Source organism: Pseudorca crassidens, chromosome 5 (assembly GCF_039906515.1).
Source record: "Pseudorca crassidens isolate mPseCra1 chromosome 5, mPseCra1.hap1, whole genome shotgun sequence".
Classification (NCBI taxonomy): Eukaryota; Metazoa; Chordata; class Mammalia; order Artiodactyla; family Delphinidae; genus Pseudorca; species Pseudorca crassidens.
Genome location: NC_090300.1, coordinates 62,638,450 through 62,660,965, shown reverse-complemented (window position 1 = coordinate 62,660,965; position 22,516 = coordinate 62,638,450). Strand labels below are relative to the sequence as shown.

At 37.1% G+C, this 22,516-nt stretch overlaps 1 protein-coding gene across 9 annotated transcripts in view; it reads left to right on the top strand.

The window, feature by feature from the left end:
* Positions 1-22,516, top strand: part of PEX5L (peroxisomal biogenesis factor 5 like) — a 251,762-nt gene that overhangs the window by 131,049 nt on the left and 98,197 nt on the right. For 4 of the 9 annotated variants that reach the window (XM_067738133.1, XM_067738134.1, XM_067738129.1 and 1 more), the window contains 2 exons: positions 6,332-6,436; positions 16,123-16,234. In XM_067738133.1, the coding sequence (XP_067594234.1) occupies positions 6,332-6,436; positions 16,123-16,234 (217 nt within the window). Of the gene's footprint in view, positions 1-3,966; positions 4,032-6,331; positions 6,437-16,122; positions 16,235-22,516 lie in introns of those variants that run through there. The other 5 variants (XM_067738136.1, XM_067738132.1, XM_067738131.1 and 2 more) reach the window with 3 other exon arrangements.

The window sequence follows — 22,516 nt, the reverse complement described above, 5'->3', positions numbered from 1 at the left end:
CGTGATTTCAGTACCTTCACGTGAAAAAGGTGTTTAAGTTACTTGTATTTACTGAGTGAACTTGAGTGTCTATCACTATACCAAATAACGCGAAGTAGTTCAAAAGAATCAAGCACAATCTTTGCTCGCACAAGGTAGTTTCATTGATGAGACAGTCACAGAACATTTTACAAAATAAAGGATTATAACAAGGTCGCTGGGAGGAGCTTAATCTCCAGGCACAACTCAGGAATTTTGGGTACGGGCAATCCTGTTCCTCAAGTGACCCACTGTGAAATTAGAGAAAATGACAAGGGGTGCTTTGGGACCAGCTGGTGACTCTGATCATTGAGGGCTGGTCTTTTTTAAATAAAAGTAGAGATAGAAGTGGACTCAGCTTCCTCAAAAGTGCTGCTGGATGGTCAAGAACACACCCTGAGACAGGAAAGACTAAAGTGCTTAGGCCTATTTTCTGAGGGAGAGACCACATTTTAAGAGTCACATCACTTTTACACACCAGTGTTTTCTGCTTCAGGCCTAAATGTTCCAGGTTTTCTGAGGGTGTTTTAAGAACTACAGGATGAAAGCTACTGATTGGGCACCCATTATGATTGGTAAGTACTGTTAGGGGAGACTCCCTGAATGCGAACAAAAATAGTAAGAGCAGCAGTGGTGGTAAGGGGGGCTGTTAGGGCAGGAACAGCTGCTGTGGAGGTGCTGATGAGGTGATGGAAGCAGGGGCTGCCGAAATGGACTACCCAGAGTTGAGAGAGAGAGCAGCCCCAGGAACACCACACTGACTATGGAGAAGACACAAACCCAGGGTCACCTTATGCACCAGCACAGTGGACACAGTTCAGAGGGCCCAAGATACTCTTAAGGACTCATAAAATTGTTTTAATTATATCTTTCTTAAAATCAGAACCCCCTAAATGACTATTAAAATAATGTGTAATAATAAATTCAGTCTAGATTATATTTTTCTTGATACAGCTTATCATAAAATACAGTCTTCTACATTTTTTTTATGGAGGAAGGGGCCCATGAAGGCAAAAGTTTGAGGGCCTATAAGAGTCATAAAGACCCCCTACACCAATCATTCAGGCCAAGGACAGTGCGTGTGCATGCGGGGGGTGTGGAATCGCAGCAACTTTCATGTGTGGAGGTTTAGAATTAAAGAGATTGTTATCCACGACTCTCCCATCACCACATACACATACACTACACACAACAAAAAGTGCCAAATAGCACATAACACAAACCGAGGGCATAGGAGTTATATGGTAGAATGTAATTAGAATCAGTCCTCATTCACCTCAGAAGACTTCATTGCAAAAGTGATGGTTTGGAGAGTCATCTGGGAAAAACAATGCTGGAGGGGAAAAAAAAAAAAGTAAGAGAGGAAGACATGGAGAATCAACAAATCAACTAGATGTCTTCCTTTTAAATGCCGTGTGTCATTATTTTAACTAGAGGCATCAATTTCCTTACTGCAACTTGACTACCCTTATTAAGGAATCAGTAATCATATTATTTCCAGCTATAAAGAGATCACTGAACCAATGGTGAATTCATATGATTTTTCAATTCCTCATATGAATTGCTAGTTAAGAAAAGAGAGCGTTCCATCCATACTTCCCAATTGTTTACATCTAGATCTGTGCTTCCTTCGGGATGTTTAGAACCAAGGATTGATTTAGATTTAGTTCTATTTGTACCACCTTTAAAATTTACGAAACATTCTGTTGGGGGCGGAGATGAGTTAAATGTTACCGTGATAGAACCAGCATGGTTTGAACCCTACTCTACCTTGGAAGAAATCTACAGGAACACACAACTAGGAGAAGACATAATATGGTAGGCAAAGATCGCCACCATTCATGGAACATTGATCTGACATTTTCCCATGTTGAAAGAGAAGTTTGAAGAGAGCATGACACTTATCATGACATTTACCTTCCCCAGTAAAAGAAGGTTATCCTGGCTCTGCACATGAGAGACGAGAATAGCCATCAGAAATTAGCCTTTTTGTGGCCAGTTTCCCGCAGGTGCATGTTAAGTTCAGGGTCTGGAATTTATGAGATATATAATTTTTCAGCATATGCAATACTGAATATCATTTCATTTCAAACAGTGTTGCTAAAATGATCTAAATGGCAGGTATTTGCTTACATGTATGTATGTATGAAGAAATATATTCAATACATTCACATTTGTAAACTTGATTGTAGTTTGTCTATCCTTAGAACAGTCATCCTAAAACAACTGTTTAATCTCCAATATTGTAAATATAAAATTTGGGGGGAAAATGCATGAAAATGTTAGGGTTGCTATTTTAACTTGCTTGTTTCTGTTTTTTCTCAATTTTTGGCAATAGCATATATTAATTTTACAATCAGAACAAAAGGAAGACTGTTATTTAAATTCATATATTAGCTAATTTAGGGTTAGCAGAGATGTCTAGTATTGTAGTCTTTTACTCTTCCCATAATTTATCTCCGTTTCTTCTGTTTAATATCTTTGATAAAGATCCTCTGTATTATTGTCGATAGATTAAGAATAATAAAAATAGGGCTTCCCTGGTGGCGCAGTGGTTGAGCGTCCGCCTGCAGATGCAGGGGACACGGGTTCGTGCCCCGGTCCGGGAAGATCCCACATGCCGCGGAGCGGCTGGGCCCGTGAGCCATGGGCGCTGAGCCTGCGCGTCCGGAGCCTGTGCTCCACAACGGGAGAGGCCACAACAGTGAGAGGCCCGCGTACCGCAAAAAAAAAAAAAAAATAATAATAATAATAAAAATAATTTTTAAGTTACAAACTGCATAGTAGCAGTAATAGAATCTGCAACTTGAAAATTGCTTACAAATGGACTGTGTTGCTCTGAAATTACTTATTTTATTTCATGTGTCCAAAATAGATCTCAGGGGCTACCCTGGTGGTGCAGTGGTTGGGAATCCGCCTGCCAATGCAGGGGACGTGGGTTCGTGCCCCGGTCCGGGAAGATCCCACATGCCGCGGAGCGGCTAGGTCCGTGAGCCATGGCCCCTGAGCCTGCGCGTCTGGAGCCTGTGCTCCGCAATGGGAGAGACCACAACAGTGAGAGGCCCACGTACCACAAAAAAAAAAAAAAAAATCAAAGAATTTTCTACAGCAAATCACAAAAAAAGAGAGATGTTTCCCTTTATGCTGATACTGTTTTCTAAACAGTCAAAAACATCTCAAGAGATTCAATAAGGAAGTGGGAAAAGGTGATTTTGAAGGATTATTTGAAAAGAAATAGGCTGAAATAATTGCTAGAGGGTGTCATAATGCGATAATCAACTGGTAAAGTTTCACTATTCTCTTGTGGCTAGAATGACATATTTAGAAGCATACCGGTTTAATGTAATCTAAATCCATTTATATGCTTGAGTGTGTAGTCAGTGTATATTTCCTTTTTGCTGTCTTCATGATGTTTCAAATAATAGATTAATATTGACCTTATGGTGTAGTTCTATTTAGAAAATTGAGCTTGAACTGTGGATAATTATGTGTATATATTTCTTACAATGTTTTAAGACACTGAATTAAAAAAAAAAAAACCTGCACAGTTGAATTACCGTCAGCCCTGAAGAGCTGCTGATAAGCCAAGTTGTATAGTTTCATGAATTGCCAACTCAGTTATCAGACAGGTTCTGAATTCTAGAAGCATTATCCCACAAGATAAATGGACAAGTCAGAAATGACACAGCTTGATTTTAAGGTACCAGGTGGAGGTGGCAATACAATCTGGGGGAAATCTTGGTTTGATATATGAGTGCATTCATGTGATTTGGCAGTGGTTTTAGACACCATGGAGATGTCACGTGGCCGACCTTCCTGCTCTGTTCTCGGATTATACCACACTTGTGAAACAGTGAGGCTCATGGGGTAATAACTCAAAAGCCAAAAGGCTGTAAAGCAAAAAAGTTGCTAGCAGGCACTAACCTGGGTGTCATGACTCTTTTCAGGTAGTAGGTGTAACCTTGAAGAAAAAGTGGCACTGTCTTCAAAAAAGTGACCTGACCCTGGCTTTGGTGGGTTTTTCTGCAAGAAATAAAAAGCACCGCATGTGTTTATTATACATCCTTTCTAGCTGACCACTGCTTTGTTCTAGAGTTCAGCATGAAAGGACTAATTTTTGTTTTCTTTTGTTTTTGTTTTAGTGAAAATGGCATGTCCGTTGCTAATTCTAGCTATTATAGTTGCACATGTGAAAAATACCTATACGTAGTTTATAGATTGGTAGCATTTCAAATAAATGGTATACTGAAATATTGACCTGAAATTTTTTGAGATGCTTATCAATTGATTTTTTTTTCTTAGCCCAAGAAAAGAGTCTGAATCATTATTTTTTAAATTTTACCTTGTAACATTAGATATGTTTTAAAAAATATATTAGGAATTTAAATATAAGCATGCCACTTTGTTTATTGCTATATTATTAAACCTCTTGGAGCATGGAAAGAATTCTTCACAAATGATTTTGCTCTTTTGAAAAAAATAAGCTGCAAAAATATTTGTTAAACTATATATAGTCTGTCAATGAGGGTAGCTTATAAAGGTATACTGAGCTTACACTATGTAATGTTTTATCCAAATAATTTTTATATTTTGAAAAAATGTCAAATAGTTTAAAAGTGCCATAAATCTTTTCCCAGAATTCAGAACTGTATGTATCTCTATTTTAGGAAGATGACATTGCTTCATTAAAGGAAAAACCTGGATCATTATGCACCCTAATTTGTATGCAGTGAATCACTGTTGCCCTTTATTCTTCCAGAATTCAGTTAATCTAAGGATTGTGCCCATATAAACTTTTCAGAACACATAAGAAAATTACCACTGTTATATCTGATGAATAAAATCTCTAATCGTTGATTTTCTATCATAGAAATATCACATTATCATTCAATAATGCTAGTTTTTAAGTTACAAACCAAAGAAACAAACTTTCAGCATTGTAAAGAGATTCACACATTTTTAAATGTAGTAACTATACAGAAAGTTTTTCCTTGTTCCCATAAATAAAAGCTGCCTGCCACTCATTACATTTTAGAAAGGCAATGCCTGAAAAAATGGACAATGTTCTGCTTCTTAGAGTCAACCTACCTTTTAAATACTTAAAGCCCTGTGCAAACCAAACATAATAATGTAATTCTATCCTCTTTAGTTGCATAGAGACTATCAAGATTTATTAACCTCTGGAGTTAATAGTGACCATAGCTCTTAATTCCCTTTCAGACAACGGACCCTCATATGTCCATTTTTGTTTCTTTGCCTATATCTCTGTGTGCTACATTTGTATTTTAAGTAGATTTACAACACAGATATTCACGTGTGCACTTAGTATAAGGTGTTTTTCTCCAGAGAGGCTCTGCCCAGAGACCAAAGAAAATGGAAGGTTTTGTTTTTGAAGTGTTTAAAGATTATTTAATTTTTACATAGTATGAGATGTTGCTAATTGGGTTGGGAAGGTGATACTTTGTTTTTTGTTTTTTTCCCTTATGCCCTATCTACTCTCAAAAACTTAATAATCTGGTAAACTAAAACCCCAGAAAACCAACATACCCCTTTACAGTCCATAGTTATGCTTGTATGAGGCCAAAAAATTGTAGATATCAGTATATCATTGCCTCTATTATTAATCATCCTTTATTTACACCTGGATTTATGAGATTCTCCAATTAAAAGACATTTCTAAAATTCTATTAAATTTGTTTGATCTCAAGAACATTGAGAGTTGCAAATTTTTTTCATACTACCTCCCCCAAATAAACAAGCTGGGTGAATTCCTGTGATGTTAGGCTGCCGAAGAATTTTTAGAGGTTTTATGACATGTTTACTTTTTATGACCAATCCACTCAAAAATGACAGACTCCAGAGATCACCGAGCAGAAGTCCTCTGTGGGAGTGAGACCCTGATCCTAATCCCTAATCCAGACTCCTCACTGCCATTCAAAACACTTAGGGATTATATAGGAATAAGTTTTAAATGAACATAACAGGCAATCTATAGTGTTTTTAAATCAATACTATAAAAATTGTCATGTCATGTAAATTGCCTTAAAATATATTATACATATAAAATACTATGTTAAAATTAAATGTAATATGTCAGCTGTAAAGGTGAAAAAGTAGCTAACTAAAAAGTTCACAAATAATCTTTTTTCAGATTTTGTGTGTTTTCTCCTCAGCCAAAAGCCTCAAGATTCACTTGCAGCAGACTACCTCTTCATTTATGTTGGATTGCTCTTTAAACATTAGAATATCTTGTGATAAACAATAAGTTAAAGATTTCTCCTGACACAAGTCATTGTTGATTTCACTGTTATAGGGAAAAGGCTCTAGGGCGGCAGATAAGGCTGTTGCCATGGTGATGAAGGAGATACCGAGGGAGGAGTCTGCTGAAGAAAAGCCCCTCCTTACTATGACATCACAGGTGGGCAGACCCTTAGGGTTCCTGTAGGAAGCTGACATATGTTAATATATCAGATATTGTGATTCTTAACTAGAAAAAAAAAACCATTAACTCGATCCAATTTTTTTAAAAACACAGTTTCAATGAAACAATTCTACAATATAAAATGAAAACCAAAATTGCTAAAAAAAAAAGGAAAATTCCATCATTTAGTTACTTATTCGTGGATATTAATTTTCATTACTAAACTTTAGTTAAAAAAAGAAAAAGAAAATATATGTGCAAGTAAAACATGTTGCTTCTTTATAAAGGAGTCTTGTTAACAACTTTGGGAAAGAAATAACAATTAAGCTAACGGTACATTTGAACAACAACCAAAAAAAAAAAAATCAAATTCCTATGAATAAATACAACTTATATTGCATACATATGTCAGTTTACCAGTAGAATATCTAAAATTTCTTAAATGTTAAATATATTTATGTTGTGACTATGCATACTACGTATGTCTATACATATTTATGTGGATAACTAATTTACAGGAATGAGCCAGAAGTCCCTGAGTCTCCATGCAGAAAATGGCATTCGTGGCCCCTCTTCCACTTAGTGACCTTGACAACAAAAATATCGTCTCTATTAAAAGCACATGAGGGGCATTTTCAGTATTTATTATAATAAGTATAGAAAAAGATTTGCATTTGTATGCAAAGACACACTGAGAATGAATCCTGTATGTCCTCAGGGACTTTTGAAACACCCTGTAAAATCCACATACATATGTATGTATAATATACTCATCACCACTCTGTGGAACTATCAGTTTTAAATTCTTAAATGCAAAATTACTTACTTGCATTTATCTTATAATTTAGATTAGATTGTTATCTTAAACATTTCTTTTTTTTCTCCATAATGCAATAGTAAATACAGTGATTCAGTTCCAATTATATGAACATGTCTAGATTTAGAAAAATGTCCATTTAAATTCCTCATGAAAGGCATTTATATCAAAAGCTAAATTATGGCAACTTATTTTTAGAATATCATCAGATCACATCCCCAGCTGCTGCCAACATGTGTGGTTTCATTTCATTCTAAACACTATGTTGTAAGTAATGAAAATTATAATAACATATAACATCAAAATTGAATAATAAAAAAGTTATAAAGATTCCCAGGACTTTGGGATAATCTTATGTTGTGAGGTTTTTGTTTTAATCCAAAAGAGGAGATGTTTCTTCCCAATGACACATAGTAATAGTTGGAAAGAAATTTGCTTAATATTTACCAAGGGCTCCATTCTTTCCTTAGTTTACATAGTAAAACATACACCGTTTTACATTGATTTCCTGCCTTTGTAGAATCCATATCCAATATATACAGTCCATAGTTCCTCAGGAGAATGTTATGGGAGGTGAGAACCACTTGGAGTTCTCGGCTAATGGTAGAGCCATATTCATCAGTAGGTAAGACCTATCCAAATTTGCAATTGGTATAGTTGTGCTGCAGCATATCATTTCAGGACATCACGATTTAGGACAGGCTCTAGTGCCCAAAATTCTTTTTCTTCAAAACCATGCATTACTATGTGCTTTCCAGTAATTCTTTTCAAATGTCCAAAATTACCACTATAACCTAAACTTTAATTTAAATTTAATGCAAAATAAGAATTTTGATTTTTTTAATTAGAAAAGAAACTGTAATTATTACCATTTTCTCATATTCAGAACATTTGTGTGTACCAAGTTCCTTCTTTAATCCCTGTCTAATGTTGCATTAACTGTTTTTGAGGTAATAGTTACAATTTTACTGCATGAAGATGATACAATGCTTTCTTAGATGCATCATATTCTTGTTGCATAGTGACTAGTTTATGAATCAGCAAATGGAGAGTTCTGATTCATAAAATGCAATGCACCTATTGTATTGATAATCTTATGGAATTAATCCTGTGACAGCTGTGATACAATTATTTCTCAGTCAAATGTGGTTTTATTAGTTGATATACTTTTTCCACTACACACAAGTGGCTTCTTCCCTGCTATGCACCAGTGGCATGCACAAGCCAAAAAGCAGCAGAATGATCTGAAAAAGTGAGTACTTCTCATGGCAACCACAGCATCCAATCTGTGTACCATACCACATTCTTACTCGTTATCTTGTGTGAATGTATTAGTGTCTTGAAACATGTCTGTCCCATGTCTCCTGTAAAGCCCCTGTGACATAGTGCTACATACTGCAGGACACATTGACTCATCTTCATCACTGGTGTGTTGATGCCAGCTGCTCATTCACAGACTCCAGAAATGTCTGAAGCTAATTGCCGCTCTCTCAATAATGTCTTCAGGACAATCATAATTGATAAAATACAGAATAAGTCCTTGAAACACTGAGTCCCTAATTTGTTTAGTAACTGTTCATTCCACAGATTCGTAAGTGTAGAATAGTTTATATTGAAGCATTTTTGTATTATGTGATTATTAGGATCATTTTTAGAGAGATTTAGCCAAGCATACTCCAGTCAAGTCATTTATAGTACCTTGAACAAATTGAACAAAACGGAAGAGTTGGCCAGGTGACCTGAACTCAGAAATTGTCAGACCCCTGAGAATTGCTCTTTTTGTTTCATTTAATTATTAATTCTTTGCTAAACAATGTGTCAAGCTCTTCATAGCAGTTCAAGTTCATGCTGTCCTAGACTAACACTTTAAGTCAAACTTTAAGTCAAACAGTATGGAAACAAATGTGCATTGATGAGAGTTTTGAAGGGAAAGGATATGTGAACCATCAAGTCTTGGAGGAAATAAGAGTTTTTCTAGACCTGTGCTGTTCACTACAGTAGCCACTTGCCACACGTGGCTATTGAGTGCTTTGTGGATACCCCGAATTGAGATATGCTGTAAGTATAAAACACACACCAAGTTTTAAAGATTTAGTCCAAAGAAAAATAATGTAAACTATCACATTAATAATTTTTATATTGATTACATGTTGAAATGATAATATTTTGGATATATTGGGCTAAATAAAATGTGTTATTAAAATTATTTTCACCTGTTTCTTTTCACTATTTTTAAAGTGGCTACTAGAAAATTTAAAATTACCAGGCTCTCGTTATATTTCCATTGAACAGTACTACTCTAGACTGTAATGGTATAAATAAATCCAGTTTGAGGCTAGAAGGGAAAACTATGTGCCAGAAGATTGAGCATATCAGAGAAAAATTTTTATTCTTCTTTATGAGAATGAAATGGCTTTATGGAATATTTTTCTCTCATAAGGAACCTTCAGAAATTTTCATTTTAACCACCTCCCCTGGTACTTTTGTAAGTAAGGAATAGCCCATTCATTTTTTGCTATAGAGCACAGTGTCTTAAAACTATGTGTTCCAGACCTCTTCTTGTCAAGGGAATTTTTTTTTAACTCAGGCTTTGTTTTTCTATCTGTCCCCACCCCTTATAGTTTGATACTGATTTAATATTGTGTCTGATAAAGATAAAAAAGTAATGTCCTTGATTGGAAAAACATTCACAAGGCTGCTAAAGACAGTCTTGTTTGGGTTTTCTGTTACTAACTTGAAACAATTGCTTTAATTATATTCTCCTTCCTGCCTTGATGTTAGTACTATCCAAGCTGTAAACAATAATATTTGTTCATTTCCCCATGAATAGATTCACATTTTTATGTCTAACTATCCTGTCAGGAAAATATTTGTTGTCAGTTGGTTGACATTTAGATCAAGTCAGAGAGTTGAAAATTATCACATGGTTATCCTTTACAGGAAGATCCACTGAGACCCATATAAAGAACTGGGGGATGGGGCAGTGCCATTAGTACTATTAGCTCATAAGAAATTAATTCAGTCGGGTGGCAGAATTACCATGACAAAACCTTCAAAGGCTGAATACTAAGGGGTGCATAGTAATGTTTCAGTTGTTTCCTCTTTTCAATGGATTGAGTCACTTAGTTTTAATATGGTGACTATTTTGATGGGCTTTGCACACGTTTCTAAACTTGGATAGGACTAATAAAGCCATAAACAGTTTAATTATAAAATTATGAATGAAAACCTACTTAACCAATGACATATATTGTACTTTTAATCAAGAGAGTGCAAATAATAAAGGAATTTTCAAAATGCATAAAGATATGTCTATTGAAAGCATATTTGTGTTTTTATTTATATAAAAACAATCTTATTTTTTCTATTATTTAGATGAGATAAAAAGACTGGTATATTTTTACAAACTTTTTAATCAACATTACAAATACGAGATATTTGTCAACTGTTTTTTAGCTTATTCGCTTCAGTGTTTTAACTTTTAAAATTATTCTTTAAGTACTAAAATGTTTCAAAATAAAAACAATATTTACTTTAAACTAAAACAATAGATTGAGATCATCAATCTGAAGTGTAAAATTATAGGATCAGTTATTATCCTATACAGACCTTGTTTTCTCACCTAAAATGTATTTTGGTTTGGAGTTAATTCTTAGTGATATGAGCTATCACAAACTTTAGCTCTATATTTTTTAATGAAGCACCTAAGCAATATATTGTTTAAAGATAAATAAACTTAGACTTAAGTTACAAAAAAAGCTATCTTTAATGCACTGGAGCTTAAGTAGCAGGCAGTATTTAAAAACAAAATACTCTCCTTTCATCTTGGTTAAATATTCAGCTTAGATCATATAATAATTTTTTAACATTTAAATTAAGTAAATTCAAGTTGAACTAAGGCAAATGTATTTTTAGACAAAGTTTTAAAACAGACAATAATTCATTAAAGGTGGATGATATTGTCTGCATTCTGCTCAACACTAAACACAGTATTGATATAAAATAAGAAGCAATTTTGTCCTGTGGTGGCTACTATTAGCCACATCAACTGACCGGTCTGACTAAGTCATAAGTAAATTGAAGGCATTTGATTGAATATTTCATTTACAACCTGTGATTACAAGGAAGGTGTAAAGGATCAATAGTCTTGAATTCTGAGTGACAAGAAGCTCCTACATGCGAGTTCTCACCTGTCTTCTTACTTCTGCTGCTTCCTTTCATTTCCATGTCCATTGACTGTGTAAGGGCTTTCTCTCAGAATCTCCAAATTTGAATCTCTGATTTAAAATCTCTGAGTGAAGTAGTGGTGTTATTTCTTGAAGTACCACTGGCTTCCCACTTGCATTGGTCCATGTCCTGCTTCCAAAGATGGAATGAGGCAGTTCCATGCCTTTATTTCAATGTTTCTCGTTAGGCATTCATTCTTGGCATTTTTGACTTCTTGGTAGAAACCTTGCATTTGGAAATGTTCCTTTAGATACCTGTAGGTTTCCAAGCATTTCAATGATGTGACAGTGGGGGAAAATGGACTTAGATTTGTGGTTTAAAATTTGCCAGGAATTTAGTAAACATTTCTGAGGACCACTGGCCTCTCTATGAGTTGATCAAACCCCGTATGAAATTGAGGATGCCCATGCAATCATTCTTTTATACAATTCACCATTCAATTGGACTGTATAAAATCAGTCAACATTTATTAAACTGCCACTATGAGATACAAAAATTAATTGGATAAGGTCTCTACCTTCAAAGAGATCACAGTCTAGTGGGAGGAAACAGGTGAAACTAAGGTTATAAAATTGGGTAAAGCATGGGAACGCAGAGATGTTGTAAGAAGGCACTTGCCGCCTAGAGCTGAAGAAGGTTCCCAGACAATGTATCAATAGAACGGGGTCCTGAAAGAGAAATAAGAATCTGTCACCATTAGAAAGGCCTTTGAACTAATCTAAATATTGAGAAGAGGACAAAGAAGGATAATAAAGGAAAAGTTTAAATGTAAAGTTGAAATAAAGGCCTTAGCAACTAATGAAGTGGGTCATTTTAACTTAGTTAAGATCATCTGATTGGACCAAAATTGCAATCACTCCCACTCAGTTATTCAAAAAAAAATTGGAAACCTTTTGACTCACCTTTTATTATTTTTATAACATCAATGTACTCTGTGCCAGAAGGATGAAATGAGGTAAGTTCATAAAGTATTTTCAAACTGAAGGAAGTAATTCTAAAAGGAAGTGAATAAGCTCTATCCTACCAATGAATAAAGACAGAATAAATGGCATACAATTTGGGAGTAAAGCTTAGGGGAACTATTTGGGGGATTCAGTTCAGTTTGCAATATTACTTCATGACCTAAAAGGTTTGCTTATTCTCAAGTCACCATAGGAAAACCATAAATTTGTTTGAAAATCAGGAGGGAGGCATGTGAAAAGCCATTCTTATCTATACAAGTAAAAATAAAATGGGACTTAGTAGGGCTAAAATAATGATTCTTAAATTCATCTGACTGAAGATACAGTTCAAAATTGGACTGTTTGAGATAGATATTTTTATATCTTCAGTTTCTGCAAAGTCACTGTCCCATTTGGTAGCCATTTATTGAGCCCCTCTTATATGAAAACATTCTATTAGAAGTTGTGAAGGATATAAATATGAGTAAGACATAGCCTCTTACCTCAGAGTTAATAACAAAAGATTTTTTTCATGATATCTCCTATTTCATCTTCCATATCTCAATCAAAACCCAAAAACCTTCAGTTCCCAAATGACCTTTCCATGCTATCTGAAATCTGGCCTTTCATCCTCTTCACCCTTGAGCCCTGCCACTATCCCCACTCCAATCTCAGCATTTCCCGACAGCTAAACGGTGCTCTAGCTTGAAAAGCACAGACTCAGAAAGTAATGTGAAGTTTCCTCTTTGATTTGTATCTATGGAAGAAAGTCACAGGAACAGCTCAGTTATGGGAATGGGACAGACATGTTATGGGAACAACTCCAGTCCAGGGGTGAAGTGTGGTCACAAATAAGACAGTAGGTGTGGAAAAGACCTTATGAGGAGAAGCCACAACTTAGTCTTGGGCTCTCTAGGGTCTCTCTGAATAACCTCCTCTTTGGTATTCTTTTCTTCCTATGCTGAGAAAATCTGAGTGCTAGAAGTGCTTTCCCTAGAAAATAAGTCTTTGGTTTGAATGAGGAGAGAGACTCAAAAAAAAAAAAATCCTATTACCTCTGATAAAGCAGACTTGCCTAAAAGGATAGGCCTTTCAATTAATTGTGGCTGTCCTTTGTTTTTCCATTTAGATATTTATGTGGAAAGGTCTTACTTTCTAGAATTCTTTTATCAAATTTAGACTAATTTTTCAGTGTTTGCAATTAAAAATATCTACAGAAATCTAATACCCTGGTCTTCTAAAACCATAGGTAATCTAGGTCTATTCTACACACCTACTCACAGAGCTATGACTTGGAAATAAATTATTAGTCCTTTTATTTACAAAGGAATTTAATTGTATCCAAAGTAAAGAAAAAGTATAAGGGGGCGTTTGTGGAATATAAATCATAGGTACCTTTTACATAATAATGGATATTTCTCAAGACCAGGACTAAGAGAATAAATTTTCTTAGTTATCTATCAATAACATCAGACTTCTTCAGAGAAATAATGGCTAACAAAAAGAGTTATGACATCACACATATGTCATACGTATTTTAAAGCTGAAGTTGTATTGGTTGTATTGAGTTTTTGTGCCTTTTTCACTTTAGCCTAGGTCAATAAGACCTAGTAGTCAGAATGCACAACTTAATAAATGTAAGCCTGTTACAATAAATTCTATGAGTATAGTGTGGTGCCATATTTGATGGTGACCTTCATCTTCCATGATGTTTATAGCACAGCAGAATCCATCTCTCCCTTGACAGCTGTGAGAATGACACAGCCTGGAGGTAGACATTGTTGCTACATCAAGACCACATCACCATGGTGATATCATACTAGATGGGTTCAATATGCTAAGCATATATGGCTAAAAGGGCAAGTTCTCCCAAGAAATACACATTAATGTATGAGTCTTTAAGAAATTGCATAAACACAGTTTTTACATGAGCTACCTATAAATGAAAAACAGATCCCAGAAAACTAATCACATTTTCCGAAGAGCTGGCATAAACCATGGCATTTACAAAACTTCTAATATATTTTATCCCCAAAACATGAGAAGCTCATAGTCCCTCAACATTAAAAAATATTTCAATATAAATAGGATGGGTGATACCCAAGAATGTTCAAATTCAGAAAACAAAATGCAAAGAAACTCAAGAGTTTTGTTCATGGATTAAAGGAGCATCCCAAAAATAAGGTTACAACCAAAACAGACCTCAGATAATTTAGAGAAATCTGTGAGTCTTTATACATAGTAACACTAAAACTTATAATTGAAAATTTTTCTATCTCTATAACTTGAACATTAAAAGAAAATGAGCATTGTTAATGCTTAGAACCCTCGATAACATGTACAAATTAATATGAGTGAAATTAAATTGCCAACTCTATCTCAAAATCTTAGACTTCAGTGAAGATCTGAGATTTATCCATGTTAAGATAATAGCATGAATGTGTAAAAGTACCAAAGGTGCCTCTTGGTTTTCAGTCCTGGAATAATCACTAATGCTTCCATATTCCTCCTTCACCAATAATAGAATTGCATTTTTTCTTCCCATATTTACCATTATTTAGGTCTCTTGTCATGGTCCATAAGCTCTAAGCTATAATACCACTAACATTGCCAGAGAAATAATGAAGTGAAAGTGAGTCATAGAAAATATTTTGATTTGGTAATACTTCAAAACACTTCATTTGTTATTTTATGTGTCTCTTAAAATACAGCCTTGCAAATAAGTATTTTAAAATCTAGAGATTTTTTGGCACATCTTTTTCCTATAGCAAGTAGAAAACTAGATGACTGTGCCCATTTTAAGAAAGGCCAATATAAAAACTCCCAAAAAACTAAGACAGTTCTTTTAGGGACTAACCACTTGTGTTATCTTAAGTGTAATTTTCCCCTTACCCTTAGAAACAGAACTTAAGGATGTTTGGATTCAAAGAGGTGCAGAATAACTGAAAGTAAATAGTTGGCTGCCACTGATAATGAAAACTAATAAAAATCAAACTGAAAGATTTCTGAAATTAGAGAACGAGCCAATGGGGAAATATAATTGAATTGACAGAAATCTCTTTTACATACAGATTTTCACAAACATATATACTGGATACCTGTACAGTTAACAATACTTCCTACTCTCTCAAAATACTTGTTATGCACTATAAAAGCATTCCAAGGAAATGTAAGGAAGGGCGTGTGCCTTTAGGTGACTTGAGCTTTTTAAGAGAGAGAGAAAAAGAGCATTTATCCATGCACACGGATCTCTGTGTGTGTAGTGCTGTTACTACATAGCAATGACTGACCAGTCCTAAACAGAATGTGTCACGTCAGGGTCTGAAGCCATGGTTCCAGGTCTCAGTGAGAGCTTTTTGTCCAGATGAAGAGTGAGATTGGCCCTTAGGAACTGTGATTCAATAGGTGTCATATTCTACATACTGAAATTAGAGGATAATTCCAAAACCGTTCTAGGAGGAGAAAAAAAGCTTGAGGTTTGAAAACTGAAGTTGGCTGCATCAAAAATATGACAGTGCTGAAAGGCTCATTCCCCACCCCCTGATTTTGTTTCCTTTCTTGCCTCTACCCTATTCCTTATTGATTGATTTATTTTTTGGTAGGCTTGCTATTCTCATTTTGTTGCAAGGCTGCATTTTAATTCATCTGATTCTGCACTTGGACAAAATCCTTTGACACCTGTGTTCATTTGTTCCCAGCTGGTGAATGAACAGCAAGAGAGCAGACCCCTCCTGAGTCCCTCCATCGATGATTTTCTCTGTGAAACCAAATCGGAGGCAATAGCAAGGCCAGTAACGTCCAACACAGCCGGTAATTCTTTCACTTTTAACTTATCCTCAAGTGGAGTCAATTTTCATGATAGAAAAATGCACATTTTCTTTCCACAATGCATTTTAAGTGGAGAATAATGTTTGCAAACAAATGAAATTTTAGAGTATATACTGTTCAATATAAACCAATAGATTGCTTTTCTTTATAATATAAGAAACGCCAATGGATATTATCCAACCAATTTTGAAAACATTAGAGTACCACTATTAGCAATGAATCATTTTTCAATGCCAATTTTCATATGTACATCTTTGCGTCTCAAGTCACATCATATAGGAATTCTTTAAAACAAAAGCATCTCTTTCAGAGTAAGGTTTTTCAAGTTCTGGCTGGAAATATTTTGTATGACAAAAGTCCAGTAAAATAAAAATATAGGCAACCCCTTCAAGTGGATTGAAATCACAATTAAAATGTCCTAGAGACTTGGGATATTATCGAGACAATTTTATTTTTTTGTCATATAAATGGATTAGTTGCTCCTTCTTACAACAATTTATTTGAACATTGTTCAGGAATTAAATATAATCAAACAGTAAGCTATCTGTATAGGGACTAATAAGTTGTCATCCAATGAGTGAATGCAGGATACCAGTGTATCAATCACACCTTCTCCAGCATCCTCTGCACTTAAATTCTCACTAATTCGAAAACTAAGTCACTTAGGTACAGCCCACTCTGAGGCCACAATGGAAGATTTAACTCAAAAGCTACTTGTCGCCTTCTGGATCAGCGGCAGCCTTTCTGCATTGGTTTCTTTCAGTCAACATTCACACTCAAAGGCATGTTGTTCAAATAAGAATGAAAGAATGATGTCCAGAATCAAACAACAAAGGTTATATTGGATTGCAGGAGAGAATTTAATGGGGGAAGGAGAGGATAATTATATACTGTCTTGTTAAAGTTCATTTCATTTCCCCATCATGTCCTCAGCCTGCTGCTTCCTGGCATAGTTTTATTATACTTTTAAGTAAGTGAAGGAAATCACAGGTGAAGGAAATTGTGATTTTTAAGAAACGCTAAAAATTACAACAATAAGAGTAACTAACACAAGATAGAGGCACTTTATGTGGGAGTGTAGTCTACAGTCTCTGGAGTTAAACTTTGTGAATTCCAACCCCAACTCTGCCACTTAGCAACTCTGTGTCCTTGAGCAAGTTGCATAAGTAAGTCTATTTCCTCATCTGTCTAATAGTAGTAAGATCTATATCTCATAGGTTACTTGGGAAGATTAAATGAAGCAATCTATGTAAGTGCTAACACACCAAAGCAATCATTTTCTAAATTCAACTACCACTTTGAGTAATCAAGCAAATAAAATTGTACTTGGTACATTTTAGGCAGGAAATGAAACAAGTTCGGATCCTGTCAGATCAGTTTCATCCTCCTTACCTATTGAAACTGGAGCTCACCCCTCCAAAACTGAGCTACCCCCAGAAAAATACAGAGGAGCCTTGTGTCTCTAATTGCAGGAAAATCCATGAAAATGGGGTACACTGAGAAATTCCCGCTGTTCTAAGAAAAAGCTGCGAAGCATAATTCTCAGATCTTGATTCCAGTACCCTCTACAACTCTCAGGAAGGATAGAACCAAGTCACATAGGAAGGACTCACCAGAGAGAGCAACATAATATCCAACTCAAAAGCTGCTTTTCACCTTGATTTTTCTAGCATATAACAGAGAGAACTGTGAAATACTGGAGGAAATTACATATTCAAAAGAATATGTAATTTCTTGCAATCCCAGTACCTAGAGTATTGCCTTCTGTATTAGTTTCCTAGGCCTGCCATGACAAAATGCCACAAAATGAGTGGATTAGACAACAGAGATTTATTGCCTCACAATTCTAGAAGCTAGAAGTCCAAAATCAGGGTGTCAGCAGGACCATGCTTCCTCTGAAGGTGCTTGGGAAGGATCTGTTCCAGGCCTCTCTCCTGGTTTCTGGTAACTCCGTGACTTGTGGAAGCATAAATCTAATCTTCACATGACATGTGTGCATGTCTCCCAGTATGCATGTCAGTCTCTGTGTCCAAATTTCCTCTCTTTATTACCACCCTACTCCAATCTGACTCATCTTAACTAATTACATCTCCATTGACCCTATTTCTAAATAAAGTTACATTCTGAGGTACTGGGGGTTAAAACTTCAACATATGAGTTTTGGGGGACACATTTCAATCCATAACACCCTCCAAAGTAAGAGGTCAGGAAAAATGGTGTGTTGAGACTATGGGTTTTTCATTGCTTGGCCTCAGCATTCAGTGCATCTGGGTCACACAGATTTTTATCTTTAAGGAAGACTCTCATTTGATAGTATGTTTTTTTTAATCTTAAAAATATATGTCTGGGGGGGCTTCCCTGGTGGCGCAGTGGTTAAGAATCCACCTGCCAATGCAGGGGACATGGCTTCAAGCCCTGGTCCGGGAAGATCTCACATGCCGCGGAGCAACTAAGCCCGTGTGCCACAACTACTGAGCTTGCGCTCTAGAGTCCATGAGCCACAACTACTGAGCCCATGTGCCTAGAGCCCGTGCTCCGCAACAAGAGAAGCCACTGCAATGAGAAGCCCGCACACTGCAACGAAGAGTAGCCCGCACTTGCCACAACTAGAGAAAGCCCACACGCAGCAACGAAGACCCAACGCAGCCAAAAATAAATAAATAAATATATATATATGTATGTCAGGGGGACCCTCAAGATGGCAGAGGAGTAAGACATGGAGATCACCTTTCTCCCCACAAATACATCAAAAATACATCTACATATGGAACAACTCCTAAAAAACACCTACTGAGTGCTGGCAGAAGACCTCAGACTTCCCAAAAGGCAAGAAACTCCCCGCATACCTGGGTAGGGCGAAAGAAAAAAGAAAACACAGAGACAAAAGAATAGGAACGGGACCTGCACCTCTGGGAGGGTGCTGTGAAGGAGGAAATGTTTCCACACATTAGGAATCCCCTTCACTGGCAGAGACGGCGGGTGGGCAGGGGGGAAGCTTTGGAGCCATGGAGGAGAGCACAGCAACACGGGTGCAGAGGGCAAAGCGGAGGGATTCCTGCACAGAGGATCAGTGCCAACCAGCACTCAGCAGCCTGAGAGGCTTGTCTGCTCACCTGCCAGGGAGGGCGGGGTCTGGGAGCTGAGGCTCGGGCCTTGGAGGTCAGATCCCAGGGAGAGGACTGGGGTTGGCTGCGTGAACACAGCCTGAAGGGGGTTAGTGCGCCACAGCTAGCCGGGAGGGAGTCTGTGGAAAAAGTCTGGAACTGCCCAAGAGGAAAGAGACCATTGTTTCAGGGTGTGCGAGGAGAGGGGATTCAGCGCACCGCCTAAACAAGCTCCAGAGATGGGCGTGAGCCGCAGCTATCAGCATGGACACCAGAGACGGGCATGAAATGCTAAGGCTGCTGATACAGCCGCCAAGAAGCCTATGTGCAAGCACAGGTCACTATCCACACCGCCCCTCCGGGGAGCCTGTGCAGCCCACCACTGCCAGGGTCCTGTGATCCAGGGACAACTTCCCTAGGAGAACACATGGCGCACCTCAGGCTGTTGCAACGTCACACCAGCCTCTGCCAACACAGGCTTGCACCACATTCTGTACCCCTCCATACCCCCAGCCTGAATGAGCCAGAGCCCCCTAATCAGCTGCTACTTAACCCCATCCTGTGTGAGTGAAGAACAGACACCCTGAGGAGACCTACATGCATAGGTGGGGCCAGATCCAAAGCTGAATCCCGGAGCTGTGGAAACAAAGAAGACAAAGGGAAATCTCCCCCAGCAGCCAGCCTCAGGAGCAGTGGATTAAATCTCCACAATCAACTTGATGTACCCTGGATCTGTGGAATACCTGAATAGACAACGAATCATCCCAAAATTGAGGCGGTGAACAACTGTAGACTTGGGGTTTGCTTTCTGCATCTAATTTGTTTCTGGTTGTATGTTTATCTTAGTTTAGTATTTAGAGCTTATTATCATTGGTAAATTTGTTTATTGATTTTGTTGCTCTCTTCCCTTTTTTTAAAATATATATATTATTTTGCTTTTTCTCTTTTTGTGAGGTTGTATGTATATGTTTCTTTGTGTGATTTTGTCTGTATAGCTTTGCTTTTACCATTTGTCCTAGGGTTCTGTCGGTCTGTTATTTTTTTGTTTTTTTTCTTTTTAGTATACTTTTTAGCGCTTACTTTCATTGGTGGATTTTTTATTAGTTTGGTTGCTCTCTTCTTTCTTTCTTTTTTTAATTACTTTTTTATATTTAACAATTTTTTAATTTTAATAACGTTATTTTATTTTATTTTTTCTTTCTTTTTCTTCTCCCTTTTCTTCTGAGCCATGTGGCTGACAGGGTCTTGGTGCTCCAGCCGGGTGTCAGGCCTGAGTCTCTGAGGTGGGAGAGCTGAGTTCAGGACATTGGTCCACAAGAGACCTCCCGGCTCCATGTAATATCAAATGGCAAAAGCTCTCCCAGAGATCTCCATCTCAGCGATAAGACTCAGCTCCACTCAGTGACCAGCAACCTGCAGTGCTGGACACCCCATGCCAAACAACTAGCAAGGCAGGAACAAAACCCCACCCATTAGCAGAGAGGCTGCCTAAAATCATAATAAGTTCACAGACACCCCAAAACACACCACCGGATGTGGTCCTGCCAACCAGAAAGACAAGATCCAACCTCATCTACCAGAACACAGGCACCAGTCCCCTCCACCAGGAAGCCTACACAACCCACTGAGACAACCTTACCCACTGGGGGCAGACAACAAAGACAGTGGGAACTACAAACCTGCAGCCTGCGAAAAGGAGACCCCAAATGCAGTAAGTTAAGCAAAATAAGAAGACAGACAAATACACAGCAGATGAAGGAGCAAGATAAAAACCCACCAGACCAAACAAATGAAGAGGAAATAGGCAGTCTACCTGAAAAAGAATTCAGAGTAATGATAGTAAAGATGATCGAAAATCTTGGAAATAGAATGGAGAAAATACAAGAAGGGTTTAACAAGGACCTAGAAGAACTAAATAGCAAACAAACAATGATGAACAACACAATAAGTGAAATTAAAAATTCTCTAGAAGGAATTAATAACAGAATAAGTGAGGCAGAAGAACAGATAAGTAACCTGGAAGACAAAATACTGGAAATAACTACCACAGAGCAGAATAAAGAAAACATAATGAAAAGAACTGAGGACAATAGGGAGGATGGGAGGGAGAGAGACGCAAGAGGGAAGAGATATGGGGACATATGTATATGCGTAACTGATTCACTTTGTTATAAAGCAGAAATGAACACACCATTGTAAAGCAATTATACTCCAATAAAGATGTTTAAAAAAAAATTGAGGACAGACTCAGAGACCGCTGGGACAACACTAAACACACCAACGTTCGAATTATAGGGGTCCCAGAAGAATAAGAGAAGAAGAAAGGGACTGAAAAAATATTTGGAGAGATTATAGTTGAAAACTTCCCTAAAGTGAGAAAGGAAATGGTCAGTCAAGTCCAGGAAGCACAAAGAATCCCATACAAGATAAATCCAAGGAGAAACACACAAAGACACATATTAATCAAACTATCAAAAATTAGGGGCTGCCCTGGTGGTGCAGTGGTTGAGAGTCCGCCTGCCGATGCAGGGGACACGGGTTCATGCCCCGGTCCGGGAGGATCCCACATGCCGCGGAGAGGCTGGGCCTGTGAGCCATGGCTGCTGAGCCTGTGTGTCCAGAGCCTGTGCTCCACAATGGGAGAGGCCACAATAGTGAGAGGCCTGCATACCACACACACAAAAAAAAAAAATACAAAGAAAAAATATTAAAAGCACCAAGGGAAAAGCAACAAATAACATACAAGGGAATCCTCATAAGGTTAACAGCTGAGTTCTCAGCAGAAACCCTGCAAGCCAGAAGGGTGTGGCAGGACATATTTAAAATGAAGAAAGAGAAAAACCTACAACCAAAATTACTCTACCCAGCAAGGATCTCATTCAGATTCGACGGAGAAATTAAAACCTTTACAGACAAGCAAAAGCTAAGAGAATTCAGCACCACCAAACCAGCTTTACAACAAATGCTAAAGGAACTTCTCTAGGCAGGAAACACAAGACAAGGAAAAGACCTACAATAACAAACCCAAAGCAATTAAGAAAATGGTAATAGGAATATACATACCGATAATTACCTTAAATGTAAATGGATTAAATGCTCCAACCAAAAGACGTAGACTGGCTGAATGGATACCAAAAAAAGACCTGTATATATGCTGTCT